Genomic DNA, 27,236 nt, shown 5'->3' on the forward strand with positions numbered 1-27,236 from the left:
TGGGCTTACTAGGGAGGAGGCTGGTGAGTAGATTGGAGATAGAGCTGTAATCTTGGATGAAGCAACGGTAGAAGGTATCGAAGCCAAGTAATCTTTGCAGTTCTTTAATTATGGTGGGAATGGGCCAGGACTGGATGGTTTCCACCTTCCCCTCGTTCATCCAGATGCCACTGGGATCGATGTAGTAACCCAGGAACTGAACAGAGGGCTGGTGGAACAAACACTTTTCAGCTTAAAGGAACAAGTGTAAGTTCCTCAGGCATTGGAAGACCTCCGCAATGTGGTGGCAATGTTTGACCATGCTCCGTGAGTATATCAGGATGTCATCGATGTATACTAGCACAAACTTATGTAGAAACTCCCGGAGCACCTCATGGATGAAATCCTGGAATACGGAAGGGACGTTGGTCAATCCATAAGGCATCACAAGATATTCATAGTGGCCTGTAAGGATCACCAAGGCGGTCTTCCACTCATCCCCCTCATGTATTCAGATGAGGTTGGACGCACTGCGGAGGTCCAACTTGGTGAACACAGTGGCACATCCGAGATGTTCCAGGGCAGCTGGGACGAGAGGAAGGGGATAATGGAACTTGACTGTGATGTTATTGAGAGCGCAGTAATCGATGCAGGGCCTCAAGCCTCTGTCCTTTTTCACCAGGAAAAAAAGGTTAAGGCAGCAGGGGAAGTAGATGGATGGATGTAACCTTGTTCCAGTGCCTCTTTGATGTATTCCTCCATGGCCTTCTCCTCCAGAAGTGACAGAGGGTAGATCTTGCCTAGGGGCACTGGCTCACCTGGCAGCAGATCAATGGCGTAGTCCCATGGCTGTTGTGGAGGCAGCTTGGAAGCATGTTTGGGGCAGAAAACATCACTGAAGTGGGTGTAACAGGAAGGAATGTCCACTGAGCATTTCTCCAATGGACTCTCAATCAACATGGTGCAAACATGCAGATCTTGAGATGGACAAGTTGCAAGAACAGAGAAATAGTCCGGGAAACCACTATAGCCCCAATTCAGGACTTCTCCAGTCTTCCACAAGATGGCAGGGCTGTGCTGCTCCAACCACGGGTGACTTCGACTGAGAGGCTTTCCCGTTATTGAATGGATTTGGTAGACTAACAGAAGATGTCCGGAGCTCAAGCTGGTGGCAGAGGGTGCCTGAGATGATATTGCCAGCTGACCCAGAGTTGAGGAGAGCAACAACTGAAAGAGACATACCAGCAGCAGTAAGGTGAACAGTTGTGGTGAGTCGTTTAATTTTACTAAGAGAAGGGATAATCTCACACACCATTGGACGAGGATGGTGAACGGGGCATTAAGTGATGAAATGCCAAGGAGATCCACAGTATATACAGAGGTTCTGGGTCAGCCGCCTCTGCCACTCAGCCATTGACGAATTGGAATTTTCAAGTTGCATGGGTTTGTGGCCTGGATCTGGAGGGCTAAAAGACTCTGGTCTGCGGAGGGATGGTAAGAATAATGGCTGGCCCTGGGGTTCTTCGATGCACAACTGCATACGAGTGGCAAAGTGGATTGAGTTGGATGAAGCGTTCAAGCCCAATGGTATCCTTGTATGCAGTGAGATGCAACTGCACCCTAGGATTCAGACCCTGTCGGTAGGACATTAGTAGGGACTGCTCATTCCAACCACTGGCAGCAGTGAGAGTTCTAAAAAGCAGGGCATACTCATTCACAGAACATGATACTTTTTCAAAAAGCTGCTCACTTATGGATGAATCCCATGAGGGTATTCCGAAAACTTGAAGTGGTTGGTAAAGTTGGAAAGTGACTGGATGACTGGATTATTTCGGGGCCAGCATGTTTCTGCTCAGTAAAGCGATTTACCGGATAGCTGAGAGATGATGGACGCTACTCTAGCGCGATCATTCAGGTACAGATGCAGCTGCATCTCGAGGACCAGCAAACATTGTACGAGAAATTCGTTGGAATCCTCCGCCAAACCAGAGTTTGGCTATATAGGGACTATAGGGATAGGTCTGACGATAGGGACTGGAGGGAAGATCGTGAAGAATGCTGGAGACCGGAGACAGGACGAGGACACATGATGGAGACTTCAGGAATACAATGGAGACAGGTAAGTTTCGAGAGGGAGTCCCTGAGGTAAGCAATAGCATGGCTAGGTGCAAAAGAGACTGGACAGTGACTGAATGTGAATGTGAGGCTTAAGTGCAGGCAGTGATGATAAGATGCACGTGTGTGATCAGTATTCCGGAGAGGGAGTGCGCTGTGATTGGGAGAGGGTAAAGCCTGGCATGCTTGTAACAGAATCATTATAGTACACTTATAAGGATGCTATTTCAGACAAGACTTGTAGGAAATGCTGCAGAGGAGCACAGTACCTGTAAACTTTTGCTGTATACTAGTGATTCATTTTTCTGTTTCGGACTGCTGCCTTGAACTTGAAAATGCAAGTAGACTACAGAATGACATATCCTGCGTGTGTCTGTCCTAGTCACTGTACAGTGCTTCTCTTCTGGTGTGTGAATGAGTCCTAGCAGACGAGGTCACTGGAATGAGAACAGGTTGTCTTTTTTAATGGATGTCAATAGGAGAAACTGATTTCAGTAAACTCACTTTTGTTAGGAAACGTCTGATCATTTCCTGAATTGACAGACTATGCTAATGAATGTTGATTAATGTACACTGTCCCTTTTTAAATAAACAAAATAAAACATCTTCAATGTGTTTACCACTAAACACAAAGTCACAGAGAATTAAAACAATGTCACCGTCTTTACTGCATAAATAATTAATTGAATATAGATGAATCCTTATTAAAGTATTAACTCAGTCAAGTTATATTCAGTCACTGCTCTTAACTGAATAAAACATTATTCAGTCAAGAACAGTAAGTGATTTTCTTTTTGTTTTTTGTTCTTTGATTAACATTAAATCACAGACAGCAGTAGGTTTAATAGTAGGTTGCTGTCACTTTAAGAACTGGTCTGACATGCATCCTATTGTTTCACAACAGCGTTTTTTTAAACACTCTCTCATTTACAAGGATGCTCGACAAAACAGGAATTTTGGCATAACTTTGAGTTTTTGTCAGTTCAAACGTGAAAAAGAAATTAAAGCTGTGCTGCCGTGCTGTTTGGAATGGCATTCTGTGCATGTGTTCTTATAGCACATGTACGGTTTAAAAGCACTTTAATGAATGATGTCATGATCATATTACTGTAGCACAGCCAAAGGATGGCAGAAAAAAACAGATGCTGCATTATTGCGTTAAATATAGTTAATTTTGACAGCACTAATTTAGATCTAAACTGTGTTTAATGTAGACGATTCATTTCTGATAATCCTTTTTGTTTTGGCTGGTAGATGTTTGATTTGCCATCAGTGTTGAAAATAATTGGGCTGCTTACATTTTGTGATATATTTTTTCAGGATTCTTGTAACAATGTCTTTACTGTCACTTTTCAGCAATTATTGTATCATTGCTAAAGTGTTAATGTCTTTCAAAAACAAAATCAATGGTTAATGTGTTGGTTAGGGGGAACTGAACTGATCCTGTACTTTTGCAGTAGTTTTGTTAATTATAAAAATAGTTATGTTCATCCCTCTGTACCTGTCTGAGCTCTGAATTAGAGCCTCGTCCCATATCCAAAGCCACTTTCACTGGAGTTAATGTGGGATGCAGCTTTAAAACCTGAACAAAGCAAAGAAACCCTGATCAGCGTCACTGCCATTTTTACATTAAAAATTATATGAAGCATAATTTTCCAATCAATTATTTATGCAAAGAAAATGTAGGGAAACTCACTGTCCTCTGATGAAGCTTCTGTTTGCTGTCATTTTTTTTCAGCAGTTGAATTGAGTTAAATAGATAAGCCAGCATTCCTCGATCCACATTCGCACTGACAGAGATGACATGAGGGACTACAGACTTTCTTCCATCTCTGCACTGAAAGTTACATGATCATAGCGGTCTTCAATAGTAGAAAAACATGTAAATTCATTGTCTTTGCGCAATCTTAAGTATGCTATTTTACATAGTAACAAAGTTACCCCTGTGCATAATATATAATTCTAAGCATATTAATTTGACAAAAACTAAATTACACCTTAAACATTATCTAAGTTTGCACTCACCTGTAGATTGATGCAAGATCCCTGGTGAGTCTTTAGCAGTTGTGTGTCCCCCAGGCTCCACAGCGTCTCCAGGGTCTCTGAGCCCCAGGGGAACTTATAAAGGACTTTAACACCATGAGATGTTCCCTCTCTCAGTTCCTCATCCACCACATTGCACACGCTGAAGTCAGATGGGCCTAAAGCAAACTGCAGTAGGTGTTCAAGAAATTGTATCCCTGCACTACAGTAATATTCCTTAATGTTTCCTAAATGTTTCATATACTTGTATAGTGGATGACCAATAAGTTTTATTATAACATGATCATTATGAATCCACAAATAAAATATTATATAACACATAAGTCTCAAAACATAAGATTTTTTACCTAATATTTATAAAATACTTTAGAAAATGTAAATTATAAAAAATAAAATTTGACAACAACAAATAAAATACATGGTTTATACTGTATTTGTGAAAATGCTATAATAGGATTACAAAACAACTAAATAAATAATTTAAAACATGAATAATGTGTCTGTGTCTCTGTGCACACTGAGAATCCCATTTTCTCAGATAAAGACCAGGTAATATACACTAATATCAGTGTTGGGCAGTAGCGTCGCTACAAGTAGTGACGCTACTAGCTTAACTACATTTTTCAGTAGCGTGGTAGTAGCGTCGCTGTTTTCTCAATGAAATAGCTTTTCAGTAGCGAAGCTCTTCTGTTGATCAAGTAGTGCGGTAGCGTCCACACAAGCTAACGTTACATTTTCCCAAGCATTTCTGAGGATCAAGCTCAAATTGGAAACACAACTGATAAGAACGCGGATATACTTCACTTTCTACGTTCCTTTCTGCCTCGCGCAGACGCGCACAAATGCGCGCGCAAGCCTTTCAAAGGTACGCACAGATGCACGCGTGAGCCTTTCAAAGTACTCCTTTGGCAGTGAGCGCGTAAAGACGGGATTGCGCGTGCACATTCGCACTATCTAGTTAACGTTTTTTTTTCTCCTAGCGCTCAATTCGCTGTTGCGTCGTCCGTGCAGTGACAAAAGTGAAACTGCAAAGTTTATAAAATCTATTGTGTCTCTTGAATAAACAGCTCTTGTTAAAAGTATCGGGGTCCAGCCTGGCCACCTCTTGATATGAATGAATGAATGATTGAAACTTGTTTCATGTGTGTGGGAGACACACACACACACACACACACACACACACACACACACACACAGGCTGTTTTTTGTTTTGTTTTTTTTTGCCATGTTGGTACTGTTTGGAGCAGGGCTTAATTATTTTGCTACTGTACTTTCTGGACTGGACTTTTTTGTACAAGTTGAGTTGTAAACTAACTTACAGTCCTGCAAAAGTGCCCAAGTCTAAATTGTGCATGAATGCAAACACACAGTTGAGTATGCATATCATACACATACAGATGAACACACACACTCTCTCTCAACACCAGGGGCCTATTGCACAATACTAGGATAAGGGATGAAGCTGGGATATTTTGGTGATCCTGGCTCAATTTATCCACTAATATGCAGTTATCTTTTGTAGCGTCTGTGGTCTCTAACATGAGGATCAAAGATGAGTCAATGTTGATGTAAAGGGTGGATAGCTTTTAGCCGCATATAAATTAGGGGCCCGATGCCAACGAGTCTGGGCAAGTGACATCTTCGACAGGTTTGTGGCCGAATTGAAATAAGACAGGCCGCCTCTTTGGAGAACTGTGAAAACTTCAATCAGATTACCTGGCCACATGACTTGAACCCTGTTCCCCCCCCCCCACATTCTCCCAGACAGAGAGACTCCGAAGACTCTTCCAATACACACAGAACCACAAAAACACACACACTTTCCTTATGAAGCTTTAATTAAGACTATTCTAGACTGTATACGATGCATCGTTGTGTGTATGCATGCTCCTTAGGTCATACCAACCTAATCACGAGGTATAAACAATGTAAGTTCATTTTAAATGCTTGTATTCCTGTGGAAGAATGTATCTCTGCTTTAATATCTCCCAGCCATAACGTGTTTGATATCTAAATGTTCCTCTCTCTTTGCCTTAATCAACGATGCACAAAAAGGGATCATGAAATGTATCAGTAATATGTTTAGCAAATTTGGGAGTAAAACTGTACAAAATCGACACCCTTTACGACACCTCATAAACATGCAAAGCAGGTCATAAACCGAGACAAAGAGAATTTTTCCCGCTCAGAATTCACCCTCTGGATTGGGTAAACTAACCCAGAAGGGGCGTGGATTAATTGTCTTAAAAGACAAGTGGAAACATTTCTTTGGTCTCTTACCTTGCTTCCTCTTCCTTCCTCTCCTCGCGTTTGCATCGCATCCAACGCCTCAGGGCGATCTACCTAGCCCCCCCGAGGGCATATTCTTCAGGGAGGAGAAATCAGCACACTTCAAGCGACCAGCCGCTCCACACCGACCTCGGAAAGACCCGCCGGACACGCAGGACATTTGAACTCAGAATACACGCACACACGCGAGAAGCCAAAACTAAAGCAAGTATTCTTATTTCTAAAATCCAAACTGCTGTTAAAAGGGTTGTGCTGTTTCCCGTTGGGACAAGTTAACTCCGTGAGGGCTGTGTTTGATGAACTGAAGTGAAGCTGCTCCCCCCCCCCCTCTCTCTCTCTCTTTATCTCTCTAATTTTAGTCTATTAATTAGTTTTGTTTATGTACCATATTCTTTCGTTTACTATCTATATTTCTACTCTCTTGATGCATATTTAGTGTGACTTTCTGTGTGAATTGTAGTGTTATTATTTTTTTAGTCTGTGTTTATTAAACTTCCAAAAGACATTCAATGAATTGAATCTGTTATTCTTCCACAGACACGAAGTCAATGAAACTTACGATCTAACGTTACCTAACTGCTTATGCTACTATTTTAGTAAAGTAACTTGTACGACCATTTGAAATATTGACTTTGTCCTGATCAGTAAAGTTAATGATTCTTATGCGCTCGTAAAGCAGTAATCCCTTATTGAGAATTGATTTGAAAGTCTATAACTAATTTGCAGGACAAACTTAGTAGGATAATTTCAAGCAATTCCGTAAAAGGGTTACTTGTATTTAATTAAACATTTTTCCCTATCGGAAAATTTTAATACGTAATGAACGACTAGCAAATTATATTCATAAATTCATGAATATTCAATCCCTTTTGAGTTAATTATTCCCCGAGACATTAAACTCACATAGTCGTTTTTGTTACACTTTCATTATCGTTCTTGGTATGAGTTTGACTTCAGCGTATGTTTACATGACAGCTGTGTACTAAATTTTGCATAAAAATGACAAGATCATCAAGATATCCCGGCTTAATCCCTTAGCCTAGTTTTGTGCAAAAAGCCCCTGGTTTTGTTAATATTTTGGATCACATGTTTTTGTTGCCGAATTGATTTCGGACAGTTTTTGTATAACTAAAAAAAAATGTGTGTCTATATGCTTGACTTTTATTGATCACTGAAATAGCATTGACTGGAATGAAGTGGGTTCATAAAAATAAATAAAAAGTAGCTTAGATGTAGTAAACTACTTTTGTCAAGTTGCTGTAGCTTAGCTTGCTACATTTCCCAGGGGGTTAGCTTCAGTGTAGTGAAGCTTAATTTAATGAAGAGTAACTGGTAGCATAGCTCACTACATTTTCCAAGTAGCTTGCCCAACACTGACTAATATACAGCACACAATGAATAGCATTAAGGGTGATTTTACACATACAGTAATGTCCACAATTTCCTCAAGAATACTGAAAATATGAAATATATTTTGGTATCCATGTGTCTACCTTTGGTGTGCAAATATATTAAATCATAAGTAAATCCTAAAATGGCACAGTAGTAAAAAATAGTAGTAAAAAATAATTACAATCAAGTGATTTCATTTCCTTGGGGGGATTTAACACTGGTGAGTCAAAATTCTGACTTTTTTCTCAGATTTGCGAGATATAAACTCTTTAAAAAAAAAAAATCTGAATTGTGAGATAATAGAACTGAGATATATTTCTCGCAGTTCTGACATAAAAATCATATTGAATATGTAATATGGTGCATGTATTTAGCAAAATGCTCCTCTCTAGTTTTTTTTCTTCTAAAATCACTCATATTCACTGAATATGGTTTTCTGTGGTAAATGTGGCGTTATGTGACATTGTTTAGGAGCTGTTTTATTGACATCTTTCTGAGGTTTAAGTACTGATTAAGCAACTACATGATGATAGATGATACAGAATTCGTTAACATGTACTGTATCTTTTAAAATACCTTCATATGTGCATTCATGTTTATTCTGCATTGCAACTGCAATGTATTAAAGCAGAAGAGATGAACAGTTCATTTGCAGGTTAAACTTCTCTTGAGGTACTGAGGTACAGCAAATAGTCGATTGTTACGAGAAATCTATTAATAATTTTATTTACCCAGCTCTACTATTTAGTGTTGTTGATTTAAAATGTAATTTTAATTAATTAGTTATGGGGGAAAAACACGGCTTAAGTAACAGCTGTTCTCACTGCAGTGCGCGCTTACTGCCTAGGAAGTTGTAATGGCTGCCTTGTCATGACAGCGCACACCCTCTCCACAGCACGCATTCGCTGACTAGAGCGTGACTTACATCATAGCACGCGCTCACTGTCAGAGCATAACAGCGTGGTAATATGATTGCCAAGCCCTGTGCCTTTTTTCACTCTATCACTTCTCCCAGTCCCTTCTATTCAGGTGACTGGAGAGGTTTTAACACTGTAGGCTACACAGTGTGCACTCCTGCATAAGCACTGTTAATTCAGCGCCACAAAATCACTCACAATTCCCGCCGCGGCCGGTTTACACCATGAACTTCCTTATATTCACCCAGTTCCCTTGGTTCAGGTGACGGAAGATGTAAATATTGCAGTCAACTAGCTTGTGGTCAAACTCGCTTGACTGCACACGCGCTCTCGGTCTAGACTAGAGCATAACGGCATTGTAAAATGGCTTTCATACCACCCAAACTTCCTTACATTCTCCCAGTTCCCTTAGTTAAGTTACTGGAGATTAAATATTGCAGGCAACTAGCCTGTGTCAAACATGCTCACACTAACGCTGTGCACGTTTACCCGTGGACTCGCTCACTGGCTTGCGCCGTGGGTACTCTACGTAAGTTGCACCCACTACACAGTGCACACCACTGCACATTATTTACAATGAAATACAAAAGAGCTTTTTCTATGTAGGAAATGTGGCAACTTTAGAGTCTGCACTCCTGCACCCAAGCACTTTTCACAAACCGCACTCGCGCCACAAGCACTATGAATGTGAGGCGCGCGCCCACTGCAAAGCCTGCGCCGCCAAAACATAAACACTATCCCCTCAGTGTTACAAGCTCACAGTGTTACAGCACAAAGCAACCGGGTTACCAGGTCCCTATTACTAAGCGGCCCGCCCATGAATCTAATTCAACCCCTGGCTTCACGAGCCCAGTCCTGACAGGCCATTCCTGGTATATCAAATTGGGTGTTGACCATACAGTCTTGTTCAAAATAATAGCAGTACAATGTGACTAACCAGAATAATCAAGGTTTTTAGTATATTTTTTATTGCTACGTGGCAAACAAGTTACCAGTAGGTTCAGTAGATTCTCAGAAAACAAATGAGAACCAGCATTCATGATATGCACGCTCTTAAGGCTGTGCAATTGGGCAATTAGTTGAATTAGTTGAAAGGGGTGTGTTAAAAAAAATAGCAGTGTGGCATTCAATCACTGAGGTCATCAATTTTGTGAAGAAACAGGTGTGAATCAGGTGGCCCCTATTTAAGGATGAAGCCAACACTTGTTGAACATGCATTTGAAAGCTGAGGAAAATGGGTCGTTCAAGACATTGTTCAGAAGAACAGCGTACTTTGATTAAAAAGTTGATTAGAGAGGGGAAAACCTATAAAGAGGTGCAAAAAATGATAGGCTGTTCAGCTAAAATGATCTCCAATGCCTTAAAATGGAGAGCAAAACCAGAGAGACGTGGAAGAAAACGGAAAACAACCATCAAAATGGATAGAAGAATAACCAGAATGGCAAAGGCTCAGCCAATGATCACCTCCAGGATGATCAAAGACAGTCTGGAGTTACCTGTAAGTACTGTGACAGTTAGAAGACGTCTGTGTGAAGCTAATCTATTTTCAAGAATCCCCCGCAAAGTCCCTCTGTTAAAAAAAAGGCATGTGCAGAAGAGGTTACAATTTGCCAAAGAACACATCAACTGGCCTAAAGAGAAATGGAGGAACATTTTGTGGACTGATGAGAGTAAAATTGTTCTTTTTGGGTCCAAGGGCCACAGGCAGTTTGTGAGACGACCCCCAAACTCTGAATTCAAGCCACAGTACACAGTGAAGACAGTGAAGCATGGAGGTGCAAGCATCATGATATGGGCATGTTTCTCCTACTATGGTGTTGGGCCTATTTATCGCATACCAGGGATCATGGATCAGTTTGCATATGTTAAAATACTTGAAGAGGTCATGTTGCCCTATCCTGAAGAGGACATGCCCTTGAAACGGTTGTTTCAACAAGACAATGACCCAAAACACACTAGTAAACGGGCAAAGTCTTGGTTCCAAACCAACAAAATTAATGTTATGGAGTGGCCAGCCCAATCTCCAGACCTTAATCCAGTTGAGAACTTGTGGGGTGATATCAAAAATGCTGTTTCTGAAGCAAAACCAAGAAATGTGAATGAATTGTGGAATGTTGTTAAAGAATCATGGAGTGGAATAACAGCTGAGAGGTGCCACAATTTGGTTGACTCCATGCCACACAGATGTCAAGCAGTTTTAAAAAACTGTGGTCATACAACTAAATATTAGTTTAGTGATTCACAGGATTGCTAAATCCCAGAAAAAAAAAAATGTTTGTACAAAATAGTTTTGAGTTTGTACAGTCAAAGGTAGACACTGCTATTTTTTTGAACACACCCCTTTCAACTAATTGCCCAATTGCACAGCCTTAAGAGCGTGCATATCATGAATGCTGTGTCTCATTTGTTTTCTGACAATCTACTGAACCTACTGGTAACTTGTTTGCCACGTAGCAATAAAAAATATACTAAAAACCATGATTATTCTGGTTAGTCACATTGTACTGCTATTATTTTGAACAAGACTGTATAAATCGAGGTTACTCGCTACAGTTACTCGCAGACCCCCCGCGATTCACGCCGTGGCCGAGCCCTCAGTGAGAAGCAGTGTCAGTCACGTGCTTCTCACTGAGGTGTTGAAACTGTTAAAGAGAGTGGTGGAAACAGTGCACCCAATGCTAGCGAGTCAGTTTTTACTGTCGCTAATTCTTCGTCCTGAAAATGGATGGTGGTCTCAGGCATTCACGTTCACAGTCCTGCCATTCGCGTTATCCCTGGTATCCCGCACGTTTACGAAGTTTGTGGATGCAGCATTAGCCCCGCTCAGACTGAGAAGGGATGCGTATACTAAACTACCTTGAAGACTGGCTTGTAATAGCCTAGTTGCAAACACAGATCCTGGCTCCTCAACCACCTAGACTGTGTGGGTCTCAGGATCAATATTGCCAAAAGCTCGCTATCCCCCGCCCAAAGGGTATCTTTTCTGGGCACAGTAATGCATGGAAATTGGGCCAACTTCCCATCAAAGTGAACCACAGCTGTATCAAAGCTCTGGCTCCTTGGAGGGAGATTGTGTGGTATCAGAAGGGTGTGCTAATGGGCACGGTCAGAACCAGAAAAACAGCTCCACATAAACTGTCTAGAGATGAAATCGGTCACCCTGTCGATGAGAGCTTTCCTTCCACACATAAAGAACCACCACGTCTTGGTCCGTACGGACATGCCGGTGGTAACGTACATAAATCGCCAGGGCGGCCTGAGATCAGACTCTCTTCACCGTATGGCAAATCATCTCCTTTTATGGGCAGAGCACAATCTGAGCTCCCTAAGGGCGGCTCACGTGCCAGGTATTCTGAATCAGGGTCCGGATATGTTATCCAGAGGTGGTGTCTTCACCCACAAACGATTCAGTTCATTTGGATCACCTTCGGCAGAGCGGAAGTAGACCTCTTCGCCTCAGAAAGCAAAACTCACTGCCCAATATTTTTATCCAAACGCAGGGACGCCCTGGCCCATGTTTGGCCCAGACTCCCTCTAAATGCTCCCTCCGATTGAGATGCTGCCGCAAACCATCAAAAGATCAGGGAGACAGTATCCACAGTGCTTTTAATAGCCCCACTTTGGAAGAACTGCAAATGGTTCTCCGAACTGATTCAGCTGTCAGACACAGCCCTATGGTCCATTCCGCTGAGGAAAGACCTCCTCACGCAGGCGAAAGGGAAGATCTGGCATCCCAGTTCCGAGCTACGGGCCCTCCACGTATGGCCTATCAACGGGTATCCAGAAACCTCTCTGACAAATTTATGAACACTATTTCAGAAGCTAGAGCCCCCTCTATCAGGCGGCTCTATGCTTTGAAGTGGTCAGTAGTTTTCTAACCGGTGTGCTGCGTGAAACATCGACGCACACTCTAAGAGCTAATGGACACGGGTCGTTCCCCCTTCACGCTCAAAGTTTATGTCGCCGCTATAGCAGCTAACCACGCTCAGATTGCGGGACATTCACTAGGGAAAAGTGATCTTATTGTACGTTTTCTTAAAGGGGCCAGGAGATTAAACCCGCCTCGCCCTTCCTCAGTCCCTATGTGGGACCTCACCTTCTGGTTTTAAAAGCCATGAAGTCCCCCTTGGAACCACTTCAGACCACAAACTTGAGGCACTTATCACTCAAAACCGTTTTTCTGCTGGCTTTGGCCTCGATTAACCATGTGGGTGACTTACACGCACTCTCCGTGAGTCTTTCCTGTCTTAAGTTCAGGCCCAACAATTTCAAGTAGGGCCCTATAATTTCCGCAATCACGGAATCGCGGACGGAATCGCGGGAATTGGCATATTAACGCAGAATCTAGTGTTAACGCAGATTTTCCTGGAATTTTACATATTTGTAATGAAATTCTGTTTTGTGTGGGAGGAGAACGTAGCCTATGTCTGAGAAAAATGCAGACCGGAGGAAGCAAATCTTTGCGACACAACCCTATCCCGTCATTTCAGCTCCCCCTTAAAAACAATGACAGTATGGCGAAGTTGGTCTCCACGGCTCTGCTTTCGTCAGCGGAAAAGTTAAGAAACTCGACGCTAACGGCGGTTTCACACTGCACGCGCAGGAAGCGCAGAAGCTTTGCGTATGGAGAGCGGGAGCCGGGCGCCCGTTGTGCTTCACAGGTAGCATTTGTCGCCCGCAGCTGAACCGCGGCTTGTGTATTGCAAATACAGACAAATATTGTACATTCTGTCAGATATTCTGGTGTTCTGCTCGACCACTGTTATTCTCGTGCTTTGATTTATGATAGGCACATTAGGCAGCATATCTCTTGCAAATGCGACCGTGTTCCCTTCTGTTCCAAACACATATGCATATAACATGCTGTATATGGGTAGTTTACATGATAAAAGTAACCTTAAAGTTAAGCATCTAGTTTTAATAATTTAAAGGGGCTTTTGAAGTCGGGGGAAAAACTACTGGCAATGTTGTGTTTTCGTGTATATTATTGTCATTTTTGACAGCTTTGGATATCATAATGGTTATTGTTAAAAACACAGAACAATTCACTACATGATTTCATGATGAAATGTGTTATTTTTTCATGTTAATTTTCAGCTTTAAATGTTTTACTTAATAATACTGTATGTAAAATATTCTTTTTAGTTCTTTTTTATTTTTTTTACTTGAAAGAAAAAGCTAATGGAGCACTTTCATTCATCAATATTCACACATGGATGAATATTTATTGACTAATCCACTATTTTGGAGCCAAATTACAGGTGAGTAAAAATGACTTGCATGGCAGCATCAGTTTTATTTTTAAATTGAGAGAGATTAGTCTGTTAGTAAAATCTGTGTACTTTAGCAATCTTTGTTGCGTTATATGCCAATGGGTCACGTACAAAAATGGAACAAAAGCACTTGTTTTTTTTCACCAAAGTTTGCATGACTTTAAATAAATCTTAATGTCCTTTTTTGATTTAGGTTTTACAAACTTTTCTTTTGGTATTTATATTTTTGAGGCCCTTTATGGTTCAAATCCAGGGATATCCGGATCTCAATATGGTTCTAAGAGTAAATTGTTAAATTCTACACATTTTCAATGGTTAAAAACCACATGTGGGTCACTTTGCATAGAGCTGATTTTTGTTCTCTTCTCAAAGAACAGTTGAAGAACAAATAATGATCCAGAAATCTATGACTTTCTCTAATAAAAGAATTGGATAGAAAATACCTGATTTTTCCCCCATCATTTTCAAGGCCCTATATGGTTCAAACCCATAGACATGGGGATCTCAATGCCGCATCTATGTTCAACTTGTTGAATTTTACCCATTTTCCATGGTCAAAACACAAACTCACTTTGAGTTTCTCAAACTCACAAAAGAGTCACTTTGCAAACAGCTGATACTTATTGCATTTAGCCCCTTGCCTGTCACCCCCGATTTGGCAAATGGAGCATTTAGACATACCCATAGTAAAAAGACTGCTGCTCATACGTTATTCTGAATATACACATAACCAATATATATTTAGAAAGCCAACACTTGAGAGTTTACAGCTGAATACTCAGAATTACTCAGACAGTTATTAATATAGAGATATTTAGGCTAAAACATAAAAATAAAAAATGTAAATATTTATTAATATAATGTATACAAATATTATGTGAATGTAGTATAACGACTTATAACTACAACTAAATTGAAGTGTGGTCATGCTTTATTTAAAATCTAAGGCTATGTCAGAAACTATCAATTTTATAAAACATTTTCTAAGACCATGTTTAGACTTTTTTAAAGATGCTTTTATCAAATAAGTTTGTTGCCCTATTGCAGTCTTTTGTCTAATGTCTGGCAAGGAGAACAGCTCAATTAATGCTACAATGTGCTCACTCGACGATCGTTTCACACTTTTGAATGTATAAGACGTAATCCTCATTATTCTTTTGTTATGAAACTTTTGTTTTTTTAACAGCCATTATTCAAATCTATTATAACATGTATGCCTGCCTAAATGGCCCATTAACAGCGCAATATTTCATTTAGTAGTCGACATTATTTAGTCTTTCTAAAATAAAATAAAAAAACTAAACTAAAAGCACATTATGTGAATTATTGTAACAAAATAGACAAAGCTCCTGGTTCAACAGGTGCATTAGAGCTTCAGTTAACATCAAGCTACACAACACAATTTAAAAGATTAAAATGACACCTTCATTCGTTATGTCACTTTAGACCACCATCGAGTGTTTTTATTAGTTTCCTGTCGCAATATAATGGGGATTTCATTCAAATGGTGATGTTAAAACATTTTATATTTATCATTTTATATGGAGCTAATCACTACACCTGTTAGTAGGGGTGGGAATCTTTTACCATCTCACGATTCAATTCGAGGCAGGAACCGGCGAACATTTAAAAGACTTTAACCAAACAAAACGAAAGTAACGTGGGCAGCCCCTTACTGCCACGTACACACACATAATAAAACGTAAACACAACTAAACGTCAAATCCAGTTCTGGTGATCTCTCGTCCTTATATGCCTCAAGCTCCGTCAGAAGCTCCTTACTCGGTCGCTCTCTCGCTCGTCCACCTCGCCACAGAAATATTGCACATATTTTTCGCTACTACCCGCCCGCACAGAGTTAATTATCCACCTGTGATTTTTATAAATGTCACAATCCACCCGTTTTAGCCACTTTTATACCGTTGCAGGACTCTATGTCGCATATAGGCTAGTTACAAAATGGAGGCGAACAGCCAGCTGATTTTATTAATTTATTTAATAGATTCTTGGACATTTCAGATCGATTCTGAATCGTTGCAAATGAGAATCTAGATTCTTCTGTGAATCAATTTTTTGGCACAACTCTACCTGTTAGCAGTCATAATGTAAACATCCATTATTGATATAAAATAACCGAAATCACATGAAAAATCATGCAAAAACCTTATTCCATAGTTATCAAGTGTTTATTAGCTTCTTAGTTTATGCATAGAAATGTTGAATAGACTTGTTCTTCATAGAGACAGAATGAGGAAGTAAACACACAGGAGGAGTGCGTCACGCGGAGGGCAGTATTGAGCATGTCATGAACGCCTTTTGACTAATTTTTGCTGCATATTATTAAGAGGAGACCCAGAGAGAGCTATGTGCATGTTTTAACTCTTTTAGATTGAATAATATAGTGAGAAATGAATAGAAATGTTCTGTATGATAAAGTATTTTGCAAACATGTGATACGTCAATAGTTCTCCAAATATGAGCACTCTTGAACTAAGAGCTAAACTGAAAGCTGTTCTTTGCGATCTGTGTGAACACAAAATGAGCCAGTGCAGACGAAAGAGAATTAACGTACATGTGATAATCTATTCAAAATATCGTTCATAACGGATCGATTATAATGCACTTCTGACATAAATGAAGAAATTAATGTCACTGCAACCCAGTTTTATCATAAACAGTGTTCAAATATCTGATGATACTGAATTTGTCCAGATGAAGTTAGAATGTTATGTTTTAACATGCATTGAATGTTGACATCAGAAATCTGAGGCCATATACGATTTTTGACTGGTAAGGAGTTAAAGGGGAATGTCTGAAGAATAAATCATGTTAAAACTAGGATAGCTGAATATAATAGTTGAACATACCCATCTGAGTGCCAAAAACCAACTGAAATGGTCAATTTGAAACATTAACACTAACACATTAACACAAGAATCTATACTTGAATCAGTTTCAGGGATATTTAAAAAGAAGTAATTCAAATATTATTTTAACAGCTCCGGAAGCTACACTCGCCAATTAATACAATTTTGGAAGAGCAAAAAAATATATGTTGAACTAATTTTCTTATGTGTGCTTAGTTAAGAAGACATATTATATTAAGTTTGCAGAAATATATTTGAAAAACATTCAATTAATTGATATTTTCAAATCCAGTTAACATTTAGAATAATAAATGCAAATCCAGTCAATATTTTATAGAAGTAGGCTATTAAGGCCAACACAATATTTAACAAACAATATTTGACTACTGTAAATAGATTTTTGTTTGTGCTGTTGAAATGGGCTATTAGAAACATTTGATAATAGCCTATATCAGAACAACATTTGTGAAATTAGATGTATTTTTGATGTTTTGTTTAGGATGGTATCTGCATTATGATGAGAAAATCGATACATATTACATATTTAATATAAATATATAATTCATGAACATATGTATATGCATATGAAGATTGTTGCATTTAATCTGCTTAATTTTAATGAATATGTACAAGAGCTCGTTTGATTTTGCAGAAGGATCTGTGTTGCTCGTTTGACTTTGTGGAAGGATCTGTATTGCTCCTTTGACTTCATGAAAGGATTGTTACAGATCAAAGGACTTTGCGGGTTTTATCAGGAGAGACTAGCCTAGAAATCTAGACGCACCCTAGAGGCAGCAAATATAATTTGCCCGCAAGTGTCGTCTAGGCACTCTCAATACCATTCTGAGCTGTGTTCCTCAAAATCTGGACGGCCCAATCACATCATATATAGAGTCGGCGGGCGGGGCCATAATGACGATGGCCGAGTTGCGTTTGCATGCTTCTAGTTAACACAGAAATTGCCAAACGGCGGCGGTCTTTCGAATCAGCTCTGACCGCGACTCTGGAAGACTTGGAGTTAAGCTTTTCTCTGAGAAAAGAACCAAGAACGGCACTGAAGTCATTCTTAAAAAGGGAAGATGTGTTCGGAGTTTAGCCGACCGGATACGGAGAATGTTTAATCTATCAGAGAGCTCTGTTTAACCTTCGTTGCTCTGGTTGGTGTAGCGCTATCCTATCGTGTGCAGAGGGAGTTTGAAAGACAACCGTTTATCCCGCCCCTCAGATTGCGCCCTGTCTATGGTGAGTTTCCAGACCAAACATCTTGATGTGGGTCTGGCTTGTCAGGCTAAGGAGAGACAGCACAGCAGTAGCAATTTTGAGGGTGCAGTTCACGGGTCAGGTAAGTGGTAATGATTAAATTGCAGACAAATGTGTCGAACATATTAGGCTTGTGTGGATATTTGACATTAGAAGTAAAGTAAGAAGTAAATTAGAAGTAAATATATCCAAGGGAAATAGGGATTATTTAAATTATTATTAGTTCACTCGTCACTGAAAAAAATGTTAATATAAAACTAAAGTCAATTATTTTAGTTAAAAATGAACAAAGTTGAACATATTCAATGTTTTGTATTTATGTGTGTTTTATTAGTTATGTCCCATGTCAATGAGAGCTAACGTTATTTACGTTACTGTGGTCTTTAACCATGTTTAAATAATAAAACTTAATTTAGTGTTAAACTATAAAACTATATAACGTATTTTAGATTTAATCTGGCAAAACGTATTTTAGAAACACTGGCAAGTAGCAAGAACCCTCCACTGTATGTACTTTGGCTGTGTGTAGATTTTTAAAACTAAAGGTGCAATAAAGACATTAAAGAAAAGTTACAAGGGCTTTGGTTATTTTTTTTAAATAATTTTAAAGAAATTTGAAATGAATTGTTGTTATGAAGATGTATTGTTTGTATGACAAATGTTATAAATGCAGATGATACAATGTGTTTTCATTTGTTTTCATCCTCTGTATAACATTTTGTAACTAGTTCCACTGTAATTTCTAGTAACGATTAAAAATATTTAAAAATGAAACCCCTAATTAAAACATTTTAGTTGAATTAATTATAAAACAGGTTGAGTAAATGTACATTTTAAAGTTGAAGTCAAGTTTGAGCCAATTAAAAAATATTAATTCAGGTTTCAATTTCAAGAACGAAATAAAGTGAATGTAAAAAATCTGTGGAACTAGTTACTAAATAATAATTAGTTGAAAGCACTGTATTTTTTACAGTGTATAGCAACAGTTCAAATATGCACTATCGTAACCACATTGACATCCCAATATTCCTGGGATTGAACCATCTTTAAAAAAAAGATGATTCCATAAGGAAAGTTAAATAGTAACAAGAATCTAAAATTATATTAAAATATCTGTAATGCTTCTTGATTTACAAACACGCAAACTTTAGAAAAATAATTATTTGGCACTCAGAGTTATGTAGTATGCAACTGTTTTGATAGAGGGAAAAATATACATTAGTTTCAGTTTGTTCTTCAGACATTCTTCTTTAAAAACCATAAGTAGGTTATCAGCTATTTGAAAAGTTTCCCAAATTTGGTTTTTTGAACATTGAAAATAGGTACAATTCTACAATTTAGACATGTAGTTGCATCCCCATGTGTATGGGATAGAACCACACATGGCCTTAAGCCATGAACCAAACATGGCATTAAGATTACAAAGAAAAGTTTAAGAATAAGAATCTAGTAGGACATAAAGATATCTGTAATACTTACACCTAGTTTCACAGAAAAAAACTTTTCGTTTTGTGCGACAAAAAAAAAAAAAAAGTATTCTCGTTGCTTCATAAAATAAAATGTTTACTACCTTTATGGACCTTGAATGTATTAATTAAATTGCTTTCTATGTAGGGATCAGAGATCTCTCAGATTTAAAAAAAATTATCTGTGTTCTGAAGATGAACAAAGGTCTTACGGGGTATAGAACCTCAGGAGGATGAGTAATTCATTACTTTTATAGACAATTAATGGATTTCTATTTGGCGGTAAACTAACCCTTTATGTAAATGTTAAGTAAAAAGGGGTGTCGGTAATTAGGGATGCACCGATACCATTTTTCCAGAACCGAACCGATCCGATATTAAAAATGTTGAGTATCGGTCGATACCGATACTAAACTGATCCGATACCAATGCAGTTTTGTCTATGTAGAATTTCTAAGCCTTAGTGTGTAGAATTGAATATATTAGGTTAGTGAATAATACAGCAGCAAAAGTTATAAAATCACGAGTGCACAATAATTGTATAAAATCTAAACATTTAGTTGGGAAAAAATAAAGGAAACCACAAAAGTGAATTAACTGTAGCTGTAAATCTGGTAAAATATGTTACACAACATATATTCATGAAAAACAAGTAAATATATTTATAGAAATAGGGCCTATATACTAAGAAATTGCATTTATTTTAAATGTATAGTGCATATTTTAATGAGGCAGCAACATAAAGATAGAGCAGAACAAGAAAGGCTATTAATAAGGCTTTCATAGCGCAACAGTAGCATAATACAGAGCGGCACTAAGCGCTTATGCGCATCCCGTGCGCAGGATGATGCGCTTGAAGCAACACGGAGTCACATGCTCACAGCCACAGTCATAGACGCTCACAGCGTGCCGCGCTCCGTCCGCATCGAGAAGTTTAAAACAAGATATAGACGCGTAGTATATCTATGCAGTATTCTTATAAGTCGTTTATTTTAACAGTTTAACATTTCAGTTACTGTGTGTGAACAACAATATAATAACTAGTCCAGTGTTGTGATCTAACTGACACCCGGTAGAAAGTAACACGGTTTACAGCAATAAACGCCAGCAGATAGCCATTTTTTTGAGAAACCATAACGTTAGAGCGTTATCTACAGATCAAGCATAATAACAGAAACAATAAATAATCTTGGAAAGTTTCATCGTGTTGAGTGTCGTAACCGAACGCGACAGTTTAAAGCTGAATTGAGAGTGACTGACAGCCGCAGTGGAGGGAAGCATTGACGTGAACTAATCTGTACTCGCATTAAACAATGGAATGGCTTCAGAACACTTATAATATAGGCTAGTGCACGAATCGTTGATGCTTTATAAGGTTTTTGTGCCTTTTGTGGGGCGCTGGGGCTTAACAATAACACAGAATATTATGCGCACAGTATCGAATTTGGATCGGTCCTGTCTGTCCGATACCCGATCCGGCAAATAATGGCAGATCGGAGCCGATACCGATCCCGAGTATCGGATCGGTGCATCCCTATCAGTAATTTTTGAGAAAATATTGAAAATAATTCGGTCACGGCTTAATGACCATGGGAAAATGGTGGGTCCCAAGGCCAAACCAGTTGAGAAGTTCTAAATGTCTGTTCTAAAGCTGCCATGCTTTACCTTCCTCCACCACTGCAGTCTTTGATGAGCCCAGTAGTCCATCCATTGTGAAGAAGTCCGAGGAGAACAGAACCAGACTAAAGATGATTCGGTTGCCTCAAATGAACTGAAAGAGGTCAATGTAAAGGTTACATGTAAAGGCAAAGCAATTAAAAAATACTAATTTACACTTTATCTTGGACATTAAAGTGATCCAGTAAAACAGTCAGTCAATCATTAAAATAACACAGCAGATAAAAATAAAAATAATTAAGCCTCACTTACCAACCAGATGAATGTATGAACTGATTATTGGAATTATGGCACAGACCTATCTCTGACAATCCAAAGGGCAATGTCCTATTCACAAGCTCTAAAGCCTGAATATACTGCTGCAAAGCACCTTGAGGTGAAAACAAAAAACCCAGATGACTAAAGCCATGGACTGTGCCAAGTTTCAAACTATGGTATGCGTACTGTATATGGCAAGCCGTTTTTTAAAAGGTTACTTCACCACTGGGAAGATGAATGTGTATTTAAATTGGGTAATTTATGTAGCGGAGTTGTAAAGTTATTTTAGAAGTTGGTGCATTCTAGACTGAGAAAAGACAGAAAATGTATTTTCAAATGGATGAAAGACAACGATTACCAAATGCATTTGCTTCGCTGCTCTACGAGGCCACTCCTACCAGTTACATCACTTGCCCATCACAGCACCACCCCACTGTCGTTTAGATTTTTATAGTAATAAAATCATTTAGTTCAGTAAGAGAACAGACACTACAATTAAAAACCGAACATGTCTGCTCAATACACCATGAGCCGAATGAGTCACAGCGCACACCAGCAGCAGGAGTCAGATTTCATTCATCACGAGAGCAAGGTTTCGAAATGTTTGACGACAAGCAGTTAATCAAACTGTATTGTTTGGACGGAGCAGGCATCATCTTTTTCCCTTTAAAGGTGGGGTAAGTGCTTTCTAGTAACCGTTATTGTTATTTCAAATCACCAAAACACACGCCCCTACCCCCAAGAGGGTCTGGTAGTCGTTACCAACACCATAACCTTTTTACAGTACTGTGTACCAATTTCAGTACCACAGCTAAATGTTTTTTTATTTTTTTATTTAACACTTAAAATATATACATATTAAATTGATTATTTATGATAATAATCATTATAAGTAAATAATACATAAACATTTAAATGTTGAATGCCTTAATTTTATTTATTTATTATTTTGTAATTATTATTATATACGTAAGATTAGTAGCTAAGGTAATGTATCCTAATATATTCTGTTAAAAACATTTTTTTTTAAAGCAAACTTTTATTTTGACTGGTTGCCGTGAAGACCTTGAAGTGTCTGTGTTCATATGACAGCAGTTTTCTCAAATTAAACGGCAAATTCTCATGAAGTGACGGTTTATGCGTTCATCCAGCATCATGAATTCCATAATTTTCTTCTTAAAGGCTTTGGTCTTTTAGCTGTTTTTACCATAGAAATTGCCGATTTCGATCTTTGGCCAATCAATCGGTGCATCTCTAAAGAATAAAATTGCAGAGCTCTAATTGATTTTTTTGATGAAAAAAAAAACTGTAGCTCTTTAATTGGAATTCTTACTAGTAACAATTACATTGTAGAGCTCTATAATTAAAAATTAAAGGAAGTCAATTAGGGATGAAATGATTACCGGTTTCAAGATAAACCACGATAAAATGTACTGATGGTTAGTTATAAACTGATGGTTAGCAGCACGTGACGCAGCGCTGTTTTCTGAATGAGAAGAAATGACAGAAGGCAGTGACTGCACCGGGAGATTTTCCAGCCTTCTAAAAGGACCAAATCTGAGGTGTGGCCATATTTTGGCTTTTACAAAAGTCCTGAGGGAAAATTTATCGAAGATGCTCTGGTCACCCTGTGCAGCAGAACATGCCAGAAGAAAGTCGCTGTAATAGTGGAAACACTTCAAATCTGCGAAGGTTTGCGAACAAATCTCAAGTGGACTTTGACCTCAATATCAAACCAACGTCTGGGAAATAACGTGAAGCTTGAGCCTTAGACGAACGAACACGTTCAGACGAGACTAGGGTGACATTTAAGGAATAATCAGGGCTTGACATAAACAACCGCCATTTGTTTGGTGTATTTCAGCTGTGCACTAACAGTCACTCACTAGTCACTGTTGCTAGTCAGCTACTTATTATAGGCTTCTCAAAAGCCATCTGTTATAATCGCGTTGTGCATTATAACCAATCACACGTGTTTCTATTGAGTTTATGAATGCAATGTCTAATAATCAGATGCGTTCAGATAAGCCAGAGTTTTATTCAGACCGCGCTCTCACTCACTGTAATCTGCACTCAAAGCAGAACTCAGAAGCGCTGTACGCAGGAGATTCATTCAGCATACAGTGGTTTAATGTTTCTGTTCTAGCCTATTTCAGCAGCGAAAATAGTTTAAAACAAACACTGCAGAACCATAGCGCATCTGATATGACTGGCATAAAGTTGACATTCAAGATTCTCAAATTTAGGGACCGTCTCTAAAGTTACATACAACATTGGTATGCGCGTTTGTATAAATCGGACTGTAAACTGTTCATCTAGGTGTTGGATATAATGCACACCTTTTGGATTTTTGATATTTAATAAAATAAACTGTCAAATCATATAAAAATATGGATATGGTTTATTTGACTGGGATACTGTTTGGGCTTGTACACAAAGTATACTAGATTTAAATGTCATAGCTGATAGGACACTGATAACAATATTGCTTGAACATATTTATAGAGATAATATTAGAGATTATATTTACACCAAATTATTATTTATGCATTATGTGGTGCTAATGACGACTGCCAATATAAGGAAGGAAATCCCACAGTAGTGTTGTCAAAAATATCGATATTTCGATATGTATCGATACTGGAATATTTGAAACAATACGATTCTCAGTTTCTACAGTATCGATACCAGCTGCGCTCTCCTCTCCGACCGACAGCGAGTGACACGCAGCCACATATTCTCATTCAGCCTGGTTAACCCTCTGTCAAAACACACGGCAAACTTCTGCTGGACTTTTCCTCATGAATGTGTGTGTGTGAGTGTGTGTGATCGGTCTGAATTTCACGCGGGATTGTACATAATTCTACTAATCCCCGCAGATTTCGCACTCACGTCTGAAACGCACACACACAACGTAATAAAGTCGCCTCTGACATAGTTGAAATATTTGCTTCTTTTTCCAGCTTATTATTTGTCAAATAAACTCAAAAAATGATCAGTGCCTATCTTGTAGAGTATTAACGTAAACACGGTCATAAACAGTTCAGGAAGAAATGACGAATGAGTAACAGGAACAGTGTTTAGGAGTCCAGCAGTTCTTAAAGGGACCGCAGTTATTTGTTATTCAAACTACAAAAAGACAAACAATCACACTGCTCTTGACTTTAAAGGTTTAATCTGAAGGCTTTTTTTTTTTTTTTACAAAGAAAATTATCCAGTGTTGTTTTAAATTGAATTACTTTGCATTTTTTTATTCAGTTTCTTACCTGAATGTTAGACCTACCTGAAAAAATAAAGCAGTCTATTTCATCTGTATCTTTTATTCTATTGTATTTATTTGTGCTATTGTTTGTAATCTGTTTATTTGTTTTTATTTTATTACTGTTTACTCATCTTTTTAAATTCAATTTACCATTCGAAATCAAGCTTCCTCATGCTGTGTAAGCTATTGCAACACAATTACCTCATTGTAAAAAAGACATTCAGTTAGCAAATAACTGTGAGATAGTTTTAATAGTAATTGAACAATGTTTATATATGAGAAAAAGCCTAAAAGCCTTTATCATATAAAGTGATCTCTTCAGAAGAAAGTTTTGATGGCCTAGACTTTCAATAGATGGAAAAATAAATGATTATATGAAAAATATCTATTTGACAGTATATGCAGCGCTTTTCCCCCCGTGGTATCGAAAATAGCATAGAATACCCAATAGGAATAATAATTTCTGTTGTCATCTTTTTTTTAACCGTGGTATCGATTTAGTATCATATCGAGGTATTTTAGTCTGGTATCGTATCGAAGTCATAATTTTGGTATCGTGACAACACTATCCCACAGAATAGAATTTCGCTTTTAAAAAGTACATAGAGCTGCTTGATTTATTTGTTGTTTGTTGATTTTTAAATATAAAACTTGTTGAAATGTTTTCGGTGTGTGCATTGGTTCGTTTTGAACATTTTATCTCATTTGAACAAAACCGTGATAATATTGATAACTTGGGTCACTATAACCGTGATGTGAAATGTCCATACCGTTTCATCCCTAAAGTCAATAGAGACTCGACTAGGGAAAATGTATTTGTAGAGTTCTCTTATTGTAATTGTTACTAGTAAGAATTTAATAAGAAAGCTCTATAATTGTAATTCTTACTTGTAATAATTTAATTAAAGAGCTCTTTAATCATAATTGTAACTTGTAAATTATTGAGCTCTCTAATTATAATTGTCACTCGTATGAATTTAATTGTAGAGCTTTCTAATTGAATTCTTACTAGTAAAAATGCAATTGCAATTAGTAACGCTGGCAGGGCTGGACTGGTAATCTGGCATACCGGGCATTTGCCCGGTGGGTCGACGCACTTTGGGGACGGTAGTGTTTTTTTTTTTGTGCCACTGACAACATGCAGTGACAGCAGCCCATTGGTTTGTTTTCTGAATTGACAAGCCGAAGCGAGAGAGACCTCCCCTCCATATTAGACGCTATTTTTCTATTTATTTATTAACATTTGAGCGCATGGAACTGCAAAAGGCGAATATCCGCACAGCGCAGCCGCTGACGAACGTACGCTGTGTTTAAATGCTGCTCTATACGACACTTTGACTCCGAATTTTGTTTTATACAATCGTATGATATGGAAACATTACAGGTTCTGTGTTAAATCAGCTGAAAACAGCCACGAGCATGTGTTCATGACGAGGTAAAGTGGAAAACGACAATACACACAAATGCTTCACTTCAGCACAACCACAATTTACATTGCAGCTAACAGCGAAGAAATATGCTGTTTTGGAAGAAACATTTATTAAAAATGTTGCTATATTACTTAAATTAATATTGCAGAATATAAATCACTTTTATAGAGGCTGTTTTCGTATTTTCTACAGGTGTTTACATTTTTTTTTTACTTACAAATATAATCATTTATTATATAGCCTATGTTTTATATATTTTAGAAACCATATAGCATAGAATGAGGAGCAAGGTTTTTACAGTCTATGTTTTTTACCCTGTGACTACCATGATCTTACATTTAAACGAAACTGGCCTACAGTTAAACTACAGTCTATTAAAAAGTTTTAAAGTCTGGATCCCATGAATTAAGGCAAAGCTTTTTTTCCTCTTTAAAAGTTTTATCAACTTTTTTTAATAGATTTATGAAATTGAATAGCCTCGTGAAAAAATGATATCAGTATTAGGGATGCACCGATACCATTTTTCCAGAACCGATCTGATCTGATATTAAAAATGTTGAGTATCGGTCGATACCGATACTAAACCGATCCGATACCAATGCAGTTTTGTCTATGTAGAATTTCTAAGCCTTAGTGTGTAGAATTGAATAAATTCGATTAGTGAATAATACAGCAGCAAAAGTTATAAAATCACGAGTGCACAATAATTGTATAAAATCTAAACATTTAGTGAATTTAGTGAACCACAAAAGTGAATAACTGTAGCTGTAAATTAGAGGTGGGCAAATCGATACTAATATCGATAATATCGATACCAACGTTGGTATCGGTATTGATCGATACCAACGTGAAAATATCGATACTTAAGTTTCAGTTTCTCTCGTTTTGCGACCTGGCCGTGTTTGTCAAAATGCTGCTGCTGTCACAGAGCAAATGAAGCTCTCAAGAAGAGAGTGCTGCTGCTCGTGCCCGACACTGCTCTCCTCCCCCTCTCCTGTTTTGTACCGT

The 27,236-nt window shown here is 38.3% G+C and overlaps 1 protein-coding gene across 4 annotated transcripts in view; it reads right to left on the reverse strand.

Annotated features, from left to right (window-relative positions):
- The window catches only part of polg2 (polymerase (DNA directed), gamma 2, accessory subunit), a 50,359-nt gene that overhangs the window by 17,981 nt on the left and 5,142 nt on the right, over positions 1–27,236 (reverse strand). For 2 of the 4 annotated variants that reach the window (XR_010908598.1, XR_010908599.1), the window contains exons 2-7: positions 21,531–21,648; positions 21,267–21,372; positions 4,120–4,305; positions 3,791–3,931; positions 3,596–3,676; positions 2,364–2,531 (exon numbers count right to left, since the gene is read on the reverse strand). Coding sequence is in view for 2 of the 4 variants with exons in the window: in XM_067459429.1 (XP_067315530.1) it covers positions 3,596–3,676; positions 3,791–3,931; positions 4,120–4,305; positions 21,267–21,372; positions 21,531–21,648 (632 nt within the window). In the remaining 2 variants the exon portion in view is untranslated. The remainder of the gene's footprint in view (positions 1–2,363; positions 2,532–3,595; positions 3,677–3,790; positions 3,932–4,119; positions 4,306–21,266; positions 21,373–21,530; positions 21,649–27,236) is intronic. The other 2 variants (XM_067459429.1, XM_067459430.1) reach the window with 1 other exon arrangement.

The sequence above is a fragment of the Pseudorasbora parva genome, chromosome 12 (assembly GCF_024679245.1).
Source record: "Pseudorasbora parva isolate DD20220531a chromosome 12, ASM2467924v1, whole genome shotgun sequence".
Lineage (NCBI taxonomy): Eukaryota > Metazoa > Chordata > Actinopteri > Cypriniformes > Gobionidae > Pseudorasbora > Pseudorasbora parva.